General features: G+C 37.6%; 1 protein-coding gene across 1 annotated transcript in view; it reads left to right on the forward strand.

The window, feature by feature from the left end:
- STXBP5L (syntaxin binding protein 5L) overlaps nt 1-19,624 on the forward strand; it is a 220,723-nt gene that overhangs the window by 175,485 nt on the left and 25,614 nt on the right. Inside the window, exons 21-22 of the mRNA XM_067302244.1 lie at nt 3,716-3,766; nt 16,136-16,306. Of these exons, the coding sequence (XP_067158345.1) occupies nt 3,716-3,766; nt 16,136-16,306 (222 nt within the window). The remainder of the gene's footprint in view (nt 1-3,715; nt 3,767-16,135; nt 16,307-19,624) is intronic.

Raw genomic sequence — 19,624 nt, forward strand, 5'->3', positions numbered from 1 at the left:
GCATAATCATTTCTACTTGTTTATATCGAATTTAAAAGAATGTTTACTAGTCAGAAGGCTAATTAATCATAAAAGAGAGGTTAGCACCTGCATGGAGAGCGCAGGAGGTATTTTATCACTTTTTCTGGCCTGTGAGGGGTTTTCTGATCAAATGAATTAATGTGTTTAATATCTTGAGCAAGGATGTGTGTGTCAAGGAGCAGTGAGGGCAGACTGCTCCCTAAGGGATGGGGAGCCATGAGGCGAGCGCGATGCCATGCCAGCTGGGCAGGGCCTCCCCAGCCAGGGCTCCACACTGCAGCACCCAAGCCAGGGAGCAGGGCAAGCCCGGGCATGGTAGCCAAGGTTCAATACAGCCCTGCAATGGCCCATGAGGACGGGGATGGGCCAAGGCCAGGCTGGGACATTGGCCCAGAGGTCCTGATTGGCGGGGCCTGTGGCCAGGCAGGGGCAGAGCTGCGGCAGGGCTCAAGACCAGCTGTGCTGTGGTGTATCTTGGGTAGGGGCCAAATGGGAAACTTAAAAGCAGGTCCCATGGGAAGGGGGCAGTCCCCAGCTGTGCTGTCCCTACGTTGGCCCTGAGCCCCAGTAGCCAGACCTGCAGGACTTTGCAGTGTACATGAAGAGGCCCTGATTGTCCAACTGGGTATTTAAATATTAGGCTCTTAAATCCATGTTTTAGCAGCTGAATATGGGGCCTGGTATTCCAAAGTGTTACAGAGCCAGAAGCTGTCTAATAGTAAAACAGCCATATGAAGTCACCTTTCTTTGAATAATATTAAATTCTCTGAGCACACTCCTTTTTTACCAGCTGGAAGAAGCACACCACCAAATGCCATAGCTGCAAGCACACTTTTGTGTGTTGGTTATGCCTTGGCATTTTCATTGAAGGGCTAACAGGAACCATAAGGTTCCCAGATAGGATGTTATCCAGTCAGGAGATCTGGGTTCTCATCTTAGCTAGTGGCCAGACCATACGTACTAGCTCTCTGTGAGTCTCTTTCTTATCCCATCTTTGGATATCTTGACTGTTCAGGCATTAAGCTCTGCTGGGTAGGGACTTTTTTGCTATGTGTTTGTACAGTGCCTTGCACTGTGGCATCGCAATTTCTGCTGGCTGCCTCAAGTATGAACACAAACAAGTAATGATGATAAATGATTCTGCTATCCTCTTGTGCCTTTATATTCTACTTCATTATTAAATTAAATTGATTTTCAAAAGCTCTTTCCTAGCAAGATGGGCTTCCTAATCATGATCCTCCTTTATAATAAATGTAGAGCTAGTAAGATATGCATGATTTAGATATTAAAAATAGGTTACATAGCATTATCTACTTCCTGATCAGTTTAATATTAAACGTTAGTTATACATATAAAAGTATTATGCACAGTTTTAATCAGTTAAAACATGAAAGCAATCAGCTCCATCTTTTGTTTCTACCCTCAGAGCTCTGGTTTATTGACAGTTGTCCATGCTCTTCTAATATGGTCTTAGTACAATCATGTCCTACAACAAGAATTTCCAAATTTGGTGTTGGAGATAGTGGTTGCAGCAACTCCTGGCTTCCTCAGCTGTACTTCCTTCATTTCCCAATGCCATGCTTCTCTGTCCTTTATCCTCCTACTCCCTATATTCCCTACTACACCTCCCTCTAAAGAAAAACCCCAAGTTTATGCACCTGTTTCTCTCAATTTTTTTTCCAGATTGGGATGCCCATACTGTCCCTGTACCTGTAGTCCAACTCATGAGCTTTATACCCTTTTCCCTTTCTTTCCCAACCTCAGTCACTTCAGCCTCCTGAGACAGTGTTAGTTGATTGCAACCTTCAGTATTGTACACCTGGAGCCAATGGAGCTCCCAGATATTGGCTATCTAGGATCTTTGAGAGGAATCAGAAAGTGCTTACTTTGCGTCTCCACTAAGAGCCTGCACACAAATAGTTGGGAACTATTTCTGCAATCTTCCAGTTCAGACATATCACCATGGTGTGTATGCTACAATTTGGTAACAGCTGTGGCATAAAACCTAAGACATGTAATCCTGGTGCTACAGAAATACCTGTAACATAGAATTAGAAGATGTTAAACTAGCACTTTACAAAGCTTGAAACCTCTATGATGAAAGCACTAATAAGGCTCCTTAGTGTCAAATGTAGCTAGGTTTTACAGTTCTGAAATGTTCTAATCCTAGCCTGAAAGTGTATGACATCTGCGCAGAAAAATTGAGTGTTTTTAAAAGACCCTTCTGAAAATCAAGTCACCCTTAGTATGAATGCCTAAAATGGATGTAGGAGCCTAACATTTGTTATCCTGCTTAGGTGATTTCCATTTATTAGTGTTAGTGATGCATATTTTGACTTTAGGTTGCTCTGAGGAGATCTCCTGACCTTATCCTAAAACACCCAGTTATAGTGACAGCTGTAAAAGAGTTACTAAGAGAACTGTGCTGTTTCTTCTGATACTAAAACCTGGCTCAAGAGCATGAAGGGCTCCCCTACTCATCCCCCCCAAAAAATACTTCCTAGTGTAGATGTGATTTGATATTTTCCTCTGCCACATTGCAGGTTTTGTAGCTTTTGACACTTTGCAACACAGTTCTTTAAGTTTCTTTTAGGGGCTCTGTGACTTGAAGCTTTAAGTGGCTGTTCTGGGCATCCTTCTGACCTAAATGCTTATTAAATAGCATTTGCAAATGACTTGTTCCTTATTTTATATGTCCCAGTGTTCCTGCCACTGTGATATTTATCACGTGGGACTTTCTTCAGAAGTAATAAAATAATTAGCTAATACTTCATTGCTCACTTTTATTAATCGACAGTATGGGTAAGCTTTAAAAGCCAGAAAACAATGTGAAAAAATGATGAATGACGGTGGCATGAAAGAACCATATTGGAAATGAAGTCTTCTGAATAATTAATAAATGTTTTCTTAAGTTTTTTTTTTCTTTTACAAATTCAAGGCCCTTTTGATTGCTGCAAGACATGCTTCATTTCAGTTCTCTGGTGCTCATTGCTTAAAAATGTGCTCATGTGTAAAACAATGAAAACATTTTCAAACAAAAGCAAAATCATAGTTTTGTTTTTAATTAGTATGCAATACATAATTAAAACTTCAGGAAATAGAGTGTAATATTTTAATGTTTAGATAATACCACATTTTATTCTGCAGCTACTATATTTCATTTCTGGGTGATCTGCCTTCTTTTCCACAATATGTACAATAATATGTTCTGAGTCCATTACCTGTACAATATGCCCTCTCTTTTTCAAATAGTGTCTTGAGATATAATGTCATCAGAACTCATAATTTCATTGCACCCTCTTATTAACTTGGTTTCCAGGTGTTTAAATATTCGTGATTTGCTGCATAACCAGCATTTGCAATATTTACTTTAATCTCATTTGCTTTTTCGTCATTCCTGTCATCACAAGGTAAGATATTGCTGCACGTAGCCAAAGCTATGTAAAGCACCATTCATTTCTGGAGAACTGGAATAATATTTTTTCCAGTGCCTCTTTTCTCAGTTACATTTATTTTGCTGAGTAGTGGTACATGAAAATACTTAAACAATAATTCTGCCTTTATATGGTGCTAAGAAAATGTGCTTACAAACTTTCAGTATGTTAGTAACCAGAAGATGGCATGTTGTTTTCCCTCGCTACTTTTTCTTTCTTACTTATTAACAACTGCCTTTCTCCTTTTTCTGTTGTTTCAGTTAAAGGATCAAGAAAGTTAAGTCTGCCAACAGATCTTAAGACTGATCTTGGTACGGTAGGCGAAAGCCAACAGCTTTGAACTTCCTTACATTCATTGGCAAAGCATTTTACCAACTGATTCATGAGATAACACAATAACCGTGGAGGCTTTGTCTGAAAAGGCTTTCTAAAAACCACCTATTAACCCATACAGTTCTGTTGGCAGCTCTCAGAATTTTGCTTGTTTAGTGCTCATTTATGTCATGTAGACACATTTTGCCAATCATCACACACTGTGTGTGTAGTATTTTACTATGAAATGGCTCCAGAACTTTGGACACGCTCGAACCATTATAACTGGTTGTCAATGATGTTTATCTCTGTCTGTAACACCCAATGCATGCCCTAGTCTATTTTCTTTATTTGATGTACAAATTCCATGCCACAACAGTGATAAGACACTTAAAGATGTATATTATATGGTGTCTTTGAACTTCTGAGAAATCAGATCAGAAATCAGACATTCGTATCTCAGAACTCTCCTTGAGGCTTACCTCTGCCAACTGTTAAGTACACGGGTTCTTGTAACTTTTTCTTCAGTTCTTTAATATTTCAGTGCAAATACATAATGAGAGCTGAAATTCACTGCAGAAAACCTGAAGTGAAAATTTAAGATGCTGTATAACCTAAAAATGTTTGGGGCAAATCATGCCCTCTTAAATATCCATGTTAAAGGCATCCATCCTGGCATTTGGACTGGAGTGTATGGTTCACGCAAAGATTTTTATAATTATCTTTAAATATTCTCAGTCCGAAGGAATCCTTTCTAGTTTTGCTCTCATGGGAAGTTTCTCATGTAAGATGACTGAAAAAGCCTTGTTAGCCCTGTCTCATTACTCTGAGTGTCTCTTCAGAGATAGAAAATAAAGTTAAATCATATTCTTGCATAATGCATCTGAACTTAATTTCTGTCACTAGGAATCATATGTGTGTACAAACCAACATAGCACTGGTCCCCAAGGCAAACATTAGGGGAATAAATATGCTTTCCACATTATAAATGATTATAAATGATTGAGCAACTCAGAAAACTGCTAGTAACTCCCAATAAAGACAGTACAGAAATGTTGCAAAATGATTGAGAAATTCAATCCAGTTTAGGCCAATTTCAGTGTACAAACTGAATTAGCTGAAATAATTTACTCCGTCATTAACAATGATATTTGAGAAACTGAATGCAGGAATGCACCAGAAAATTTAGGAGTGGAAAATTATGGTACTGATATTCCAAAAAGGTAAAAGGAGTGATGTAGGCAGTTGTAGACCTGTAAAAATAATTTTTATCACTAATTGAATGGGCAGCAATTAAGAAGGAAAGTGAATACATAGAGTATTGAAATAATCATAGAGTAGGATCTTAGGCTAAATCATGTTATACAGGTCAGACTTCTTTTTGTTACTGTTATTAAAAAGGATCACAATGAGGAACACACAACATGAAATACATTTATATTTTGTTAGCACATCTGAAAGTCCTGAATCTTAAGGGGAAAAAAAAAGGTTAATTTATTGATTAAAAGATTCTACTGATAGGTATTTAGCAAAGCAAAAAACAAAACATTTTACCTAGAGGCAGTGAGGGCTTTACTATGTAATATGGGAATCAAAATTGTGGCTTGATTCCATTTAACATCTTGAGACAGAGAACTTTCAAATCACCTCTCAGAGGAAAAACAGCCTTACCCACAGCTCTGTTGCAATCATGATGGGGGTGCTGAATGATATCATAAGCATTACCTAAAATATATTGACAAATTGGAGGCAGTTTTATGTAAAAAAAACTAGGACTGGGATGCGGGAGAAATATGTACAAAAGGAAAGATGTACAAGGTTAAACAAATTCAACTTAAGAGTATAGAAGGCATAATGATCCATTTTAAATGTATGATATGTAGGGAGGTTCTTGAAGCTATCTCCTTTGGAGCTAGGCAGCCAGGAGGGCGATAAACATGCAGTATCACAATTGCGGATTTGCAGATTAATGATTTGGAAACAGTCATGTTTCTACCATTCCTCTGCTTGCCTGTATTCATTATTTTTGAATAATATGGAACAATTTCAGTATAAACTAAAAATAAGTGAAGGTCTGTTTCACTGGACTGCAGAAACTGGTGGAGCTCAGTTAATTTAAAAAATTTCTTACAGACTGAGGGTTAATATCAAATTGTCACTTAAGCATTATGTTTGCTGTCACTACCGCAGTTTTTGAATACTCTGTCCTCACATATTATCAACACCAGTGAGCCTGATAGACTGCTAGGGATAACGCATGCAGCAGCAGCATTCAGTATATTAGCTGGCAGTTTTTCATGGCTACTCAACTGCAGAAGAGGGCTTAAAAAATAACAAATAAAACAAAAAACTTGTTTTAATTCTGCTTCATGGCTGTCATAAAGGGATGGAAGATTCCTTTTAGTTATTCTACCTATCTAAACTGTGCTGAATTGTAGATGGCTTATTTTACAATTAGCTGGAAAAAAGCCTTCCCCCCCCTCCCCCGAAGTGAGGAGCTAAATTTAGATAAGAGCTCCTGGACAAGATGATGAATAATGTCTGCATTTCATCTACTTTTACTCCAAAATGTCCTGACTACCCTGGTAGAGCTCTTACAGATTATTTATCTGCTACTGGGTTATTACCTAAGATTCTATCAATAGTCCTAATATCCAGTGGATAACAATATTTTCTGGTCCACACTTGTATTAAAGATATTCAGGTCTGTGGCAGGGCACCACTTTCACATGATAAGAAGTTGTGCATCCATCCTGTTGACTCTGGGTCACAGGTTTTCAAAGAGTACTGATACGTCGCCTTCTCTCAGCACTGACTGCAGCTCACTGGGAAATACATTACCGTCTGGCAGCTTACAGCTCTGCTCCCTTCTTAGGATCCGGATCATGTAATGTCTTTGTTTTCACTTTGCTTTGAATTAAAATAGTAGAGGCTAAGTAGATGCTAAATCTATTTCAGGGGGAGGTGCTACCAGTACTGACAATTGCTTGAGGAGTAGTTTGTTAGTGTTTAAGAGAATAACATGTGATCCCATGACTGAAGGTGGCTGGTTATACCTTGTATAGGATTTTCATGACTTGAAGGTACTCTGGGACTCCGTTTTGCCCCTTGTATGACTGATAATGAAGCTGATCTCAGTGTCTTTTTATTTTGATATAGTGCTAATACTGGGTAACTGCTAATACTAGGGTACTGGGTAACTGATAATTTTGATTTAATTCCCATAAACAGATGGCTTCACGGTATGAATTAATGCTGTCATCTAGACTTTGTTAGCCAAAGAACAAAAGAAAATGCAAATAGAGACAGCCATTGTTTTGTTTCCTCTTGCCAGGTTATGTTCTTCAAAAGATTAATGTAATTTCCTATGCTGTCTACAGGCATTTTTAGGCAATGAATGAATTCTTAACACAGATCAGAGATAATGTCTCCCACTTTATGCAGTAGTGGAAAACTACACAAAGTAACAGATAACTGAGAGTGAAGCTCAGATTTTTCAAGGATTTGAGAAATGTCTTCTGATGCAAAGTCCCCCAAATTTTAATTCTGAAAGTTGACTTCATAAAATGCAATTGTAAGAGACAATCAAAAGAGGTTTGGTTATGATTCTGTATTCCATGTTATGTATGTACAAGGTTTGTGGAATCTTTTTTTTTTTTACTCCAAAGATTTATGCATATAATAATCCAACTGCAATATGAAAACATCCTGTATTTGATGCCTTTGTAGTTCATTGAAGGGGAAGTGTCACTTTCTTGATCACAGAATCACAGAATGGTTCAGGTCAGAAGGGACCTCTGGAGGTCCAATGCCCCTGCTGAAGCATCCAGGGGATGCTTCCTTGATGCTCCTAAGCCTATCAAGCAGGACCCAGATGTTGGAAAGTACCTCTTAGCTTTATTTTAGGGGTGAGCGGTAGGGCAACACAATTCTAGCTTCACCCTTTCAACATAGTTTAACATTTGTAATAGCAGACATTATTAGATTCATAATAGACATTGCTTCCTAGTCACTACTACTCATTCTGCTGAGAAGTTACCTCAGAACAAATGCTGTGCATTCAACTGGCAAAATTTTGAAGCCATTAGTCTCTTTTTGCTTATTGCCACTTTAGAAAAACTGATTGATTTTAAGTGGAGAGTTCTCGACTAGTTATTCTGGCCCTGAATCAGTTTGTTTTCAGTGCTAAAGAGTATCCCTGAAAATTTGAGATTTATATGGGTTGCTTTTCTCCTTGGCCTGGTGTTTTTAGAAAAGGTAATCCAGGCATCCAGCTGTAACAATACTTTTCTTGAATTATTTGACAATATACATTGAAAATTAATACATTTTTAAATTATGCAAAGATGATTATAGACAGTCCAGCATGCTGCTTCTTCCAGAAGGGTAATTTCTGTTCACATTTTAGTCTGAAAATACCAGTTGAACTGAGGAATCATCTGAAGTCTGATTATGTTTGGAATCGTAAAATAATTAAGGTTGGAAGGAACCTCTGGAGGTCGTCTAGCCCATCCCCCTGTTCAAAGCATGTCTAGTTAGATCAGGTTGCTTAGGGTTGTGGCTATTCAAGTCTTGAACACCTCCAAGGACAGAGATTCCATGACCTCTCTGGGCAACCTGTATTTGATCAGAATTTGACCACCCACATTGTAAAAAAGTTTTTCCTAATATCTAGTCAGAATTCTCCATGTTCCAACTGTGTCCTTTGCCTCTAGTCCTACCATTATGCATCCCTGAGAAGACTCTGGCTCCATATTCTTTGTATCCTATGATCAGGTACACAGACACAGTCTGTGACACAGTCACAAACAGCACTAAGGTGTCCCTTGAGCCTTCTCTTCTTGAGGCTGAAAAAAAGCCAGTTGTCTCAGCCTCTCCTTGTACATCATGTGTGGCTTGCTGTCTTGGAGGACCTCTGCTGAACTCACTCCTGTATGTCAATATCTTTCTTGTAAGAAGATTCCCAAAACTGGGCACTGCTTCAGATGCAATCTCACAAGTGCCAAACAGAGGGGAAGGATTCTTACCTTGCCTGCTGGCTATGCTCTTGCTAATACTGTCCAGGATGCGGCTGGCCTTCCTTGCTGAAAGTTTGATCACTATTGATCACTACTGGGACGAAAAACACTGTGAACTGGGCAAATGGTTTTTATTTTTAGAAAAAAGGTTTTAGATGTTTGCTTTCTCTACCATTTCACATTTTCAGTTTTGGATTTTGATAGTCTGGTGCCTAGGACCCTACTACATAAAAATGTCTCTTTCATATGCTAAATGTCAGCTGCGTGACAGCATCGGTTTCCTCCTAAATTAAATAAGAGAATGTTAACTGTCCAACATTTTAAAAAAAGCTATATTAATTGAAATATTAGCCCCCTGCCAGTGCAAATAACAATGAGAAAAAAAAGCAATGGGAGTTATCAGCAGCTTAGCTCTGTAGACTGTTATAGCATAATAGGTATGTGCTCTATATTATTTTTAAAATGCAGAAAGGGGCTGTACTCTGACTACTAAAGTTTCCAGATTTAAAAAAAAGAGTGTGCACGTGTGTGTGAGAGCGAGAGAGCGTGCTGATACATGTGGGAGATTTAACCAGTAAGTGGTTTAAAAGAAATGCACATAGACATGAAAAATTAAAGAAAAATATGAGTGCTGTTTGCACTCATACTTAAAATTATTAAAATGATATTTTAGTCAAAATGTTTATAACTGATACAGGTAAATTTAATCATGAAGGAAAAGTGGGATAATTTCTTTGTTAATTGAACAGCAAAACAAGCAGTAAAGATCATCATACATTTAAGAGCTGACAATAATAAACTGATACTCATTTGGTAGGCTCACAATATCATAGATATTCACTTTTCCTAAGTTCTCAATTTTTACTTAATAAAGAGCTCCTCACTGAGGGCTGTCAAAGGTAAGTCTTTTTTTTTTTTTAAGACATACAAACACATATGTAGTATTGTTGTATTCTGTGGTCTCTGCACAGAATAATTTTATTAGGATAAAAAGAATTTTATTAGAATTAGAAGTATTTTAATAAAATGTTAGAAGGTTTGACTAAAACTTGGATTCTTTTAGAATTGTTTGGTTGCTGCAGAAAAATTATGTGCAAGCTTAATTATATTTGGAATGTCTTGTTTGACCACATCTGTGCCTTTTTCTATTTAGTATTTGCAAGCAAGTTATTTGTATGTTAACATCTATGGAACAACTGTTCTTCCTGTAAATTGTACTGGCACACCACCAAGGACACTTTGGACAAAGATCAAATTTTTGCACCCAAAATAATTATGAACAATAAATGCATCACTTATTAATCATGTCACAAAATAAAACACTACCAGCTTCAGTTCTCTCAAGAGATAATGATGTAGAAATTGTCTATAACTTAGGCTGAGATGGCAAGTTAAGGTATAGGTCAACAAAAAATTCTGAAGATTAAGTAGCCCTGTAGGCATTTCAGATTTCAAGGTAAAAAATATGCCAACAGATCTGCAAAGATCTACAATGTGTTCTCCTGTGGATAAACAAAATCACGCTCTTCTGATGTTCTTCTTTCAGCAACTATTTGTTTCAATAACTGTACTTGGAAGCCAGCACTAAAGAGGTATTACAAATGAGACCACTGTTGCTAGCTCAATTATTTCAGCTATTCTTAACCTCTAGTTAAAAGCAAAGATTTTCAGGGAAAAAATTATCTTCCCAAGTAGGGATGAAAAGTCAAAATGTTTAAAATCAACATGACCAGCACTTTTTGAGAAAATGGGTCCGGTAGTGTGATGTTATACGATCACTAAAGATTCAGCAGAGGAATCCAAGGAATAGAATTAATCTGAAGTAGTCCAGAATGTTATCACCATTCTTAAGGAACAAAGCTAGATTTATTTTTAAATTTGAAATGACAGGGTCTGCTTATTGAGATAACATAGAAGTGATGTTATGACGTATGGTAATATATTCTTTGTGTTCCTCATTTAGGTATTGTTTATTTTGTATTGTAGTTTCATTGTTCATAATTGCTGGTAAAAATAGTTTTTGAGGGGCTCTGTCAGTGATGACACACATGCTTTGCTGCTAGTGCAGTTAAAATACTGTGATGTGGTTGAAAATTTTTCTGTTATTTCTCTGAAAAATAAATCTGTTCACCTTGCTTTCAGGAAAATGGTGATGTCTAGGATTAAGTGCATGATAGGAGCTCTTTACCATTATGGGAACACTATTATATTATTCAGGCAGTATATTGTAATGACAGTATCTTATACTCTTAGTATAGTGGACCTAAATGTACTAGCAATATGCCAATAGGGTAATTCATCCTTCCTCTTCAAACTGAAGAAAGCATGATGACAATAAAGCACATTTGCTGGCAGAACATCCATACTAACCTCTGCTAGGGGCTGCACCTTCTCCCCTACCTGGCTGACAGAACTGTACCAAGAGAAAATTGTGATCATGATTTTGCAAGGGATTTTCAATTAAGAAGAATTTGTTAACAATTTAAGATGTCAGTCTGTATTCTTATTAATGAATGATTATGCTATTTTTACACCAAGTTTGGTTATTTTCTATGCAAACCTGAGACTATTCTGCAGGCTATTTGTACAGTTATATGAGGTCTCATTTTTCTTGGTTTAAGGGTGTATCTTTTTTGCTGTGAAGAAAAGGATGTTAATCACACCTGTAATTATCAGCCAAAAGCTAATTTATTGATAACACACAAAAAAACCCTGGTGCATACAGATGGACTTTTCCTCCCTTTAACAGCATAAATAGTAATCCTCAGCATCTGCTGAGATTCTCTGGGACTTACTCATTTTTGTCAATCTTTCTGCTTCATATTAAAACAGCACTCTCTGCTCCTTCTACTTGCTTTTTTATTGATTACTTCCTTCCAAATTAGGGTGATATTACCGTACTTCTTTTGATTAATCGTATTTAAATTCCTTTGTTCTCAGGCTCTCTCACATCATTAGTTAGAAGTGATTTTCAGCTAGTTTTTCTGTGTGACTTTATCACTTTGTTAGAACTGAAAAAGAGGGGTCTTTCTTGTCATTTTTTGCTTTTGTAATGTCCACTGCAATACAACTGTCTAGGTAGCAACTGCAAAAACACATTTAGCCTTTCTTACTGACATTTTAGTACATTTTGTTTTAACAGAGAGTCAGCTTTTCACTGGTATATTGTTGGTTCCTTTTGCTTTTGGCAAAGTTCACCGAGTAGTGTGAAACAGCTGTATGACTGCCGTGTTTGACAATACAGGCTATGTAACACACAGGTTAATATGTGTAAACTAAAATTAGCACATGTATATATCTCATATGCCTTATGTCTGTGTAATAGTCCTTGTAAAAAAAAAAAGTCAGATTACATTTGAGGTTTTGCAGCAGGCTTGCTGCTGTCATGTCGTGCACTGCATCTCTCCCAAGGCACATCAGTAGTTCTGTCTAGTTCACAGTAACTAATTTTATAATTCCTCAGTTCCTCTTAATCTCATCATCTGCCTGGTATTTTGTGTGACCCACCGGCCTTCCCTCCAACATGGTTCCATTTCTTTTTTGAAGAGGTGCCTGTTGTGGGGAAATAGGCTGTTTCAGCTTCCCACCTCAATATTGTACCGTGACGCAACCTCACTTTCTAGTGGGTTGCAGCACTGGTTTAACCAGGGGGATATGGAGCTGCACAGATAGTGCTGGGCTGCATGATTTGGGGGGCCCATTGCACTGACTGGTGCTAGTGCTCGGTAGGAGGGATAGCTGAAGCTGTTTTAAATCCTACAGGTAAGTCAATGAGTATAAATGGAGGCAAGCAACCAGGACCTGCACTGTAGGATCAGCACATGGAGAACAATAGAAAGTTTTATGTCATGAACTCCTCTTCTGAGCAGAAGACTTTCCTTCTCCATAAACAATCCCAATTCAGATGAGTTTATAAAAACTTCTGTTCTTCCGTACGTGAGTTTTTTTATATATATTATAGATCTTAGGCACAATTTATTACTAGATGCTTGATTAAATCAATTGAGTTAAATCAGCATAAAATGAAGTAATGTATTATACTATGGAGCAATCTACTATGATTACTTGCAATGGGCTGCATAAGCCTTACACGTTTAAATTAATGACCAGAACAGGTTCAAACTTAGCTCTGGCTATTTAGTTCACTAGCCACAAACAGGAGAAAAGACTGCTGCCCAAGTAGAGTGGGATGGCTGTTACATGGGACCACATAGCACCAGTGGTGATGGCATCCCTGGAAAGGGATAGAAGGAGGTGGCAAATGCAGCTGTCAAAAAGGGTAGAAATTAGAGATGGGCTTTCTGTGCACTGCTTTCTCCCTAAGCAACTAGTCCCTGCCTTCTTTGGAATAGGCTGGAGATAGAAGCTGGTGCACTATTGCATTAATAGCACGGAGCTGTCTGTGCACTGCTTCTTCAGTACCACTCTTAATGTCTCTGGTATTGACTAGTGCTCAATATCAAACAACACTTCTGGTATCAGAAGAGCCCGAGTGGGCACATATGACACAAGCAGGAAGCCAGCAAAGGAGAAAGTTAAAATGTTGTTCCGTCTCTCAAACCGAACAGAACTGGAAAAAGCCAGGTCTTTGTAAGGCGCCTCTGTCTGTTCTTTGGGTAAACCAGAAGACATCTGTCATGGAAAGGAGGATCAGGAGACTCAGGTCTCAAAGGACTAGTAAATCACTGTAGTCATTTTGGCAAAGGGTGATAGCATGAGCATCCTCACAGTCACCCTTGGAGAGCATACTGTATCGAGCTAGTATTGTTTTTTTCTTATCACTTTTCTTACACACTTCATTCTCTTTCAGATGATGCAGTGAGGAACCTTTTCTCAAACGGTACTTAACCTTTCTTCTGAAAAGTTTTGTATCATTCAGTTTATACCATAACAGTATGCAAGAAATTCCTTTTTAAATACGCACATAGAGTTTTCTCATAGAATTGGGTGGTTTTGACCTTGTTCATTCTCCTCAGCTTCTCAGCAAAAATGTTGCTGTCATAATCTCAGAATTATACTAGTCTTTGTGCGGTCTTTTTTTTTTTTAACTAACGTTTGAAGAGTTGCATTGCTGCTAGTTGTATACCTTTGAAAAATAATTGTATCTAATTGGAAGAACTGTTTCAAAATATGGAAAAGGGTGTAGCTGATCACTAAAATCCCTCTTCCCTTCAATGTTTTAACACTCATGAACATTTCACCAGCTTCCATTCTTGAAGGGAATCCTGGCAGCTTCTAGGATGAGGTCTGATTTATTCTCTGCACAGGAACTGGCTTTGCTTATTTGGAAAGACATTGTCAAAACAACTAAAGGGAATTAGGTGCCCAGATCCCATTGATTTTTCTGTTTAATTTGGGCCCATGAAGGAAAGCTGAGACAAACACGCATACTAAGAGAAAGACAGCAGAATTTCTCTTAAAATTTGTCATAGTAAATAGGGACTTAGATGAATTGCATCCATTTTGTGCAATGTCCAGGGAAAGGGACTCACAAATGTTGTTGATGTTTCTATAGAATTTGATTCTTTTTACTCTGTTATGTTCCTCACCACTTCCTAGGATCTGCAGGAGGTAATTAGATATCACACTGAAACTCCTTCACACAACTGAATTTTGAAGAAAGGAAGCAGTTGGATGAGGATATATCTGTTGCTGAGGTTGGACAGTCAGCTTGTGCACTTGAACAAAGCCCCTGGCTCTAAGAGCATTCTACTGAAATTTATGAATAGTTCCAGCATATTTGGGAAACTTCCCTAACTCCAAGTTGAATGAACCATCCACATCAGTTTTTTTCTTAACCTGCTGTTAGCTCAGTAAATAGTCATGTGTTAAGAAACATGATAAGAGTCATAAAAGTTGTGTCTCCTACAGAGCCATTTCATTATGCAGTACAGATACTAAATTTCTAAATTATCTAAAATATAAATCCGAACAATTCTTTCCTGTTTTGTTCATCAAGACCAAACTGCTTTCACATGAAAGGGACATGACTTACAAATTAGAAGATTACATACAATAGTACACTATATGCTATATTCAGTATAGGATCTGTGCCGGTTTTCTCATTTGAACATAGAAATAAATTTTGATGGTGTACAATGGCATAGTAATAAAGAAATAAATTTGTCTTGCTATATTAAAATTCATATTTTCCTTGGATACAACACAAATCAAAGAGAATTAATTGAATTTGATATTTATGTACAGAATCTAAAAGACTAATTTTGAGATATAAATAGCCTGACATTTAAAACAAAGGCAGAAGCTCCAAGTTTGCCCCTACCTGTAGTATTGAGATTCCATTGTTTTGAATAGAAATAGTCAGTGTGCTTGCATAGTTCTGAATTTATGTTCTTTACTTGTTATTTACATAAATTACGTATAGCACATGAATTGTTTTCCTGATGGTAAGTGTGAATTATCTGCAGACCAGAAATAATTCTGGCTGTGTATCCTTTCATATGTTGAGGGAAAAATTGCTTTCAGTAATTCATCTCCTCTTACTGTTGTATCCAATGTAAAAGGAAGAAAAGTATCCCTTGAATATATGTTGTAGTCCAGTGATCCAGTCCAACTCATTCTGAACTCTGATCTAAGCATTGCTGAGTGGATTTTTGTGGTTTAAAGACCTCTTTTCAGCAATGAAGAACAGACTAATATAGCTAGCATTTCCTGCAACCTTATTTCATTCTCCTATCAGATGGCAGCATACCTGCTGTGTTGATTGACCATGGCCTGGTTTTCAAAGTAAGACTCAGCCTCACATCTTTAGATCTGTAGCAGGCATATCACCTCTTCAGTAGTCTTTTTTTTTTAAACAGTAAAATAAACCTATGTGGTATAAAAAGAATAAAACACTAAGCAATATCATGGCTAGTCTTATAATTATCCCAAAGAGATGCCTGCTGCATGGCATCTTCAAGTCAGGTGGGTAAGGTATCTAGTGCTAAACTCCATCTTGTAGTAAATTACACTTGCAATTATTTAGGAGAGCAAAAAGGAAAGATAATTTTCAGATTTATGTGGTATTTAACAAGGAGACACAACATCGGAGATGACAATGTTACCATCTATATCTCAATAAACTCCTGTATACATAGGTCAACAAAATGCAGTCCAATCTGCAGCTGTAGGAGCATGTACCAGTTGTATGTCCCTTTTTTAATTTCAAAATATACCTTGCAAATATGATGAGTTATTCTTACATATGTGTGCCAGGTTGATAAAACAAATAGTTTATCTCAGAGGATTTGGATTAGACCATTCCTACATATCAGAACTTCCTTCTTTCCTCCAGTCTGAATTTGGGAGCTGACACTTTGCCTAGTAATTTTTGCATTCACTTTCCAGATCATGTCAATGGTCACTGTACAAGCCCAACATCCCAGAGCTGCAGTTCAGGAAAACGGCTTTCTAGCGTGGATGTCACCAAAGCAAATCGCCGCGGGCCTGGGAGGCCCCCCTTTAGAAAAGCGCAGTCTGCTGCCTGCATGGAGATTTCTCTCCCAGTCACCACAGAAGGTGGGTGGCAATGACGATGTTTCTAGGTATTTGTGATTCTTCACTTTCTCACCAGCTGTGAAAGCAAATAAGTTGCACTCTATTTAGCATGATCCTTGTCTTAGTCATTGCCCTGAACTGCTGTCTTCATTTGACTGTTTAGAACTAGAGCAGTCCCTGTGTGTTAGTGTCATTACTAACCAGCCTGCTCCCGAGTTCTGCGCCGCCTAGAGACGCGGGATGCTAAGCCTCTCCCAACTCTTCCCATCGTTCCCTCACCTGTACCAGTCGGGTGCTTTGTTCCGAAAAAGCAGTTGCTCGTAGCGGCTTCTGTACAGTAATTGTGGCAGCCAGGAATACTAACATTTTAAACTTTCGTTGTCTCTATTTATCAAATGGGAAAATGAGTAAGATATTTTTAGAATGCGAGTTCAGGCTTTGTACATATATATTTATTTATTCATTAGTATTGAATACTTTATAAAATTCCACAATCCTTGGCCACCCTTTACTGTAAAATTGTTGCCCATAATGTAATTCATGTTTATACTTATAAGAAGTTTCTACCTCTAATTCTTGAAAAAACAGTCTTCAAATCTTGATCTACCTGAATGCAGAGACTCAGTAAAACTGAGATACACAAAGTGGAACACTCATGGCCGTGCATTGTGCTTGAAACTTAGAATAAGCCCATTTTAATTTCAGCACTGCCAGCTATTTCACTGTGGAGTGTCTAAGAAGAAACATTCAGCTAATGTATTTTCCTTCAATCTTGATAGTGTTCTCACTCTGCTCTTGGTGCCCTTTGCTTTACTCATAACTCGCAGGCTTTCAGCTTTTCCCATATTCCTGCAATATAAGAATACATTATCTGTGCAGAAGAGTTTCAGCTTATCAAAAACTGAAAAAGCATGATATTCAAAAAAAACCCATTGAACTGTAGCGTTGACTGTTTAATAATATAAATTTAAAAATATTTAAACAATATAAGTGATAAAATGTAATGTTTTAATAATAAAATAATTGTTTTTAGCAGTTAACTTTTAAAAATCCATTTTTTAATTTAATGAAGTTGCAGGATAATTTCTTAAGTGTCTAAGTGATAATAACCTTCTATGGCTGCTGTTTGGCTGTAGCCCTGCCTAGACACACACCCCCCGCCCCCGTTATGCTATGTATTGTAGGCCATCAGCAACTCAATTACCCTAACCCCATATCTTGCAAAGAGCAATCGTATCCTGACCTGCCTGTCTGCAAAAGTGCCTGTGCCACAGAAGTTCTTTACAGCTGGGACCAGGACTCACCAATTTTACCCATTGTTGATGAGAACAGAGCAAAGGAGAATTATATCACTCAGAGTGTCTAATTTTGTATTTTTAAATGCAAATTGTAGCAAATACCTTTGTAACTAGCTGCAAATTGCTAGAATCTTTGGGGGGGGGGTTCTTTAGGATAATATAAAATAGGAGAATTCTTACTGAGTCTTTCTTATGACTAGTGTGAGATCACACCACAGAAAAATATGGTCTATTTGTCTGAGACCTAATAAGAAAGCATATTATTTAAGTATATAAGGCTCCAAGATTATGTTCTTGGCTGGAATGGAGTGGATATCCCAAAGATTGCTGCAATGTTCTCAAGCAGCTCCCTCCATTTGATTTAAGAGCAGCATTGACCTACATTAATCCACAGGATGTACAGGGAGGCATGGTCAGACATTCGCTGCAAAAATGACTGCTCACTGCAGGTGTTAACAGCTTCCATCTGTCATTACTCCTCTGCCAGAAGTCATCTCCCATTGCCAGAGGCTATCATGCCAGAACAGATAATGATGGAAGAGGGATTGTTTGAGCTGTCCCCATCTGCTTAAGTACAGAGCCATTTAGCTTAATTTAGACAGCTTTCTGTGTTGGGTCACATTATCTCACTGCCTTTAGTAGAGGAGCATTAACTTTCTGCAGAGGAACAGGAACAAAACCCTGAGAGTAGTGACATTTCAATTGACACAGCTGTTTCTTTAGTGACCGTTCAACCATTGCCTTAGATTGTGTGAAAAACTAGAGTGTTTTAACACATCTAAACATTATTTCAGTGAAGTTTGGGTGCCTGTAGCAAATTTACACTTTGTTACCAATACAAAGTAAGTACTGGGCCCAAGTTTTCTGATATAACTTTACTGCCCAAAACTGTTAGCACAGGTATTGTACATCTTCCCATGCGTGGCAAACACAGTGCTACTGACTGGCATCTGTAGTGTAGACTTGGCCTTTGGGTGAACATTACAGTGTTGTGGATTCTTCATAGATGAAGTCACAGGCTGAACAGTGAAAATGTTGAATCATGTTGTAGACTTCGTATAACATATGACAAAGAGTAATCCTCCAGCAGTCATTTATAAGAAGTAATCCTGTTTAAATACTAAACCTTCTATAATCTAAAATGTAAATTAAGACTAATTAATGGTTCATAAATGAATATTTTACTAAAGTAGATTTAGAAAGGTCTGAGGCCTTTATAAACACCTAGGCAAAGGAGAAATTTTCACCTGTGTAATCACTATATTTTCCTCCAGATTATTTATTGTTGATCATAATATGTAGTTCTTACATAACACTTTCATCTACATCTCTTTGTGCACCATAAAAAGATGGTAAGTACTCTTGTCATATTACAGCTCATGGTGGACAATATATCACTGCCACAGTAGTTTTCTATTGCTATAATATTTTTCTTGATTCTATGTAGTGCCATACTCTACTAGAATTGTTACATGCTGATACTGCTGCAGTATTTGCACTAATTGTATATAACCTGGCCATGATACTTCCCAATTCTTCTATGTTTCTTCTTTTCTTTCTCCCTCCCATCCTCCCAGAGTAAGTAGAGTCAATGGCAGGAGCAAGAGAGAACCTACAGCCCCCTAAGATACCACTCAGTCTCATGTACAAAAATTTTAGGAGTACAGCAATACTTTTGATGGCATCATGATGCTTTTTTAGGTATCCATATCATGAAAGATTCAGTTTGTATTGCTCACCACTAATTATATTACCTATCAAATTTAATTTTAAAATATATATCTTTCTGGAGATAGTCATCTAACCTCCTTTCAGGGATGTGGAGTAAACTAATGTAACTGATGTATTTAAAAGTATCACTGGTGTCACTGAAATGATATTACAGCTCTTAGTAATGTCAGTGAAATGACTGTAAAACAGTTTTTTATGCTTCAATAAAGAACCAGCCAGAGTCTTCAGGATATTTTGTATTAACATGTAATATGATAGAGCATGGTTTGAGTTTGTTCCTGAGTATGTGGGTTTATGTGCACAAACATAG

Source organism: Apteryx mantelli, chromosome 1 (genome assembly GCF_036417845.1).
Source record: "Apteryx mantelli isolate bAptMan1 chromosome 1, bAptMan1.hap1, whole genome shotgun sequence".
NCBI lineage: Eukaryota > Metazoa > Chordata > Aves > Apterygiformes > Apterygidae > Apteryx > Apteryx mantelli.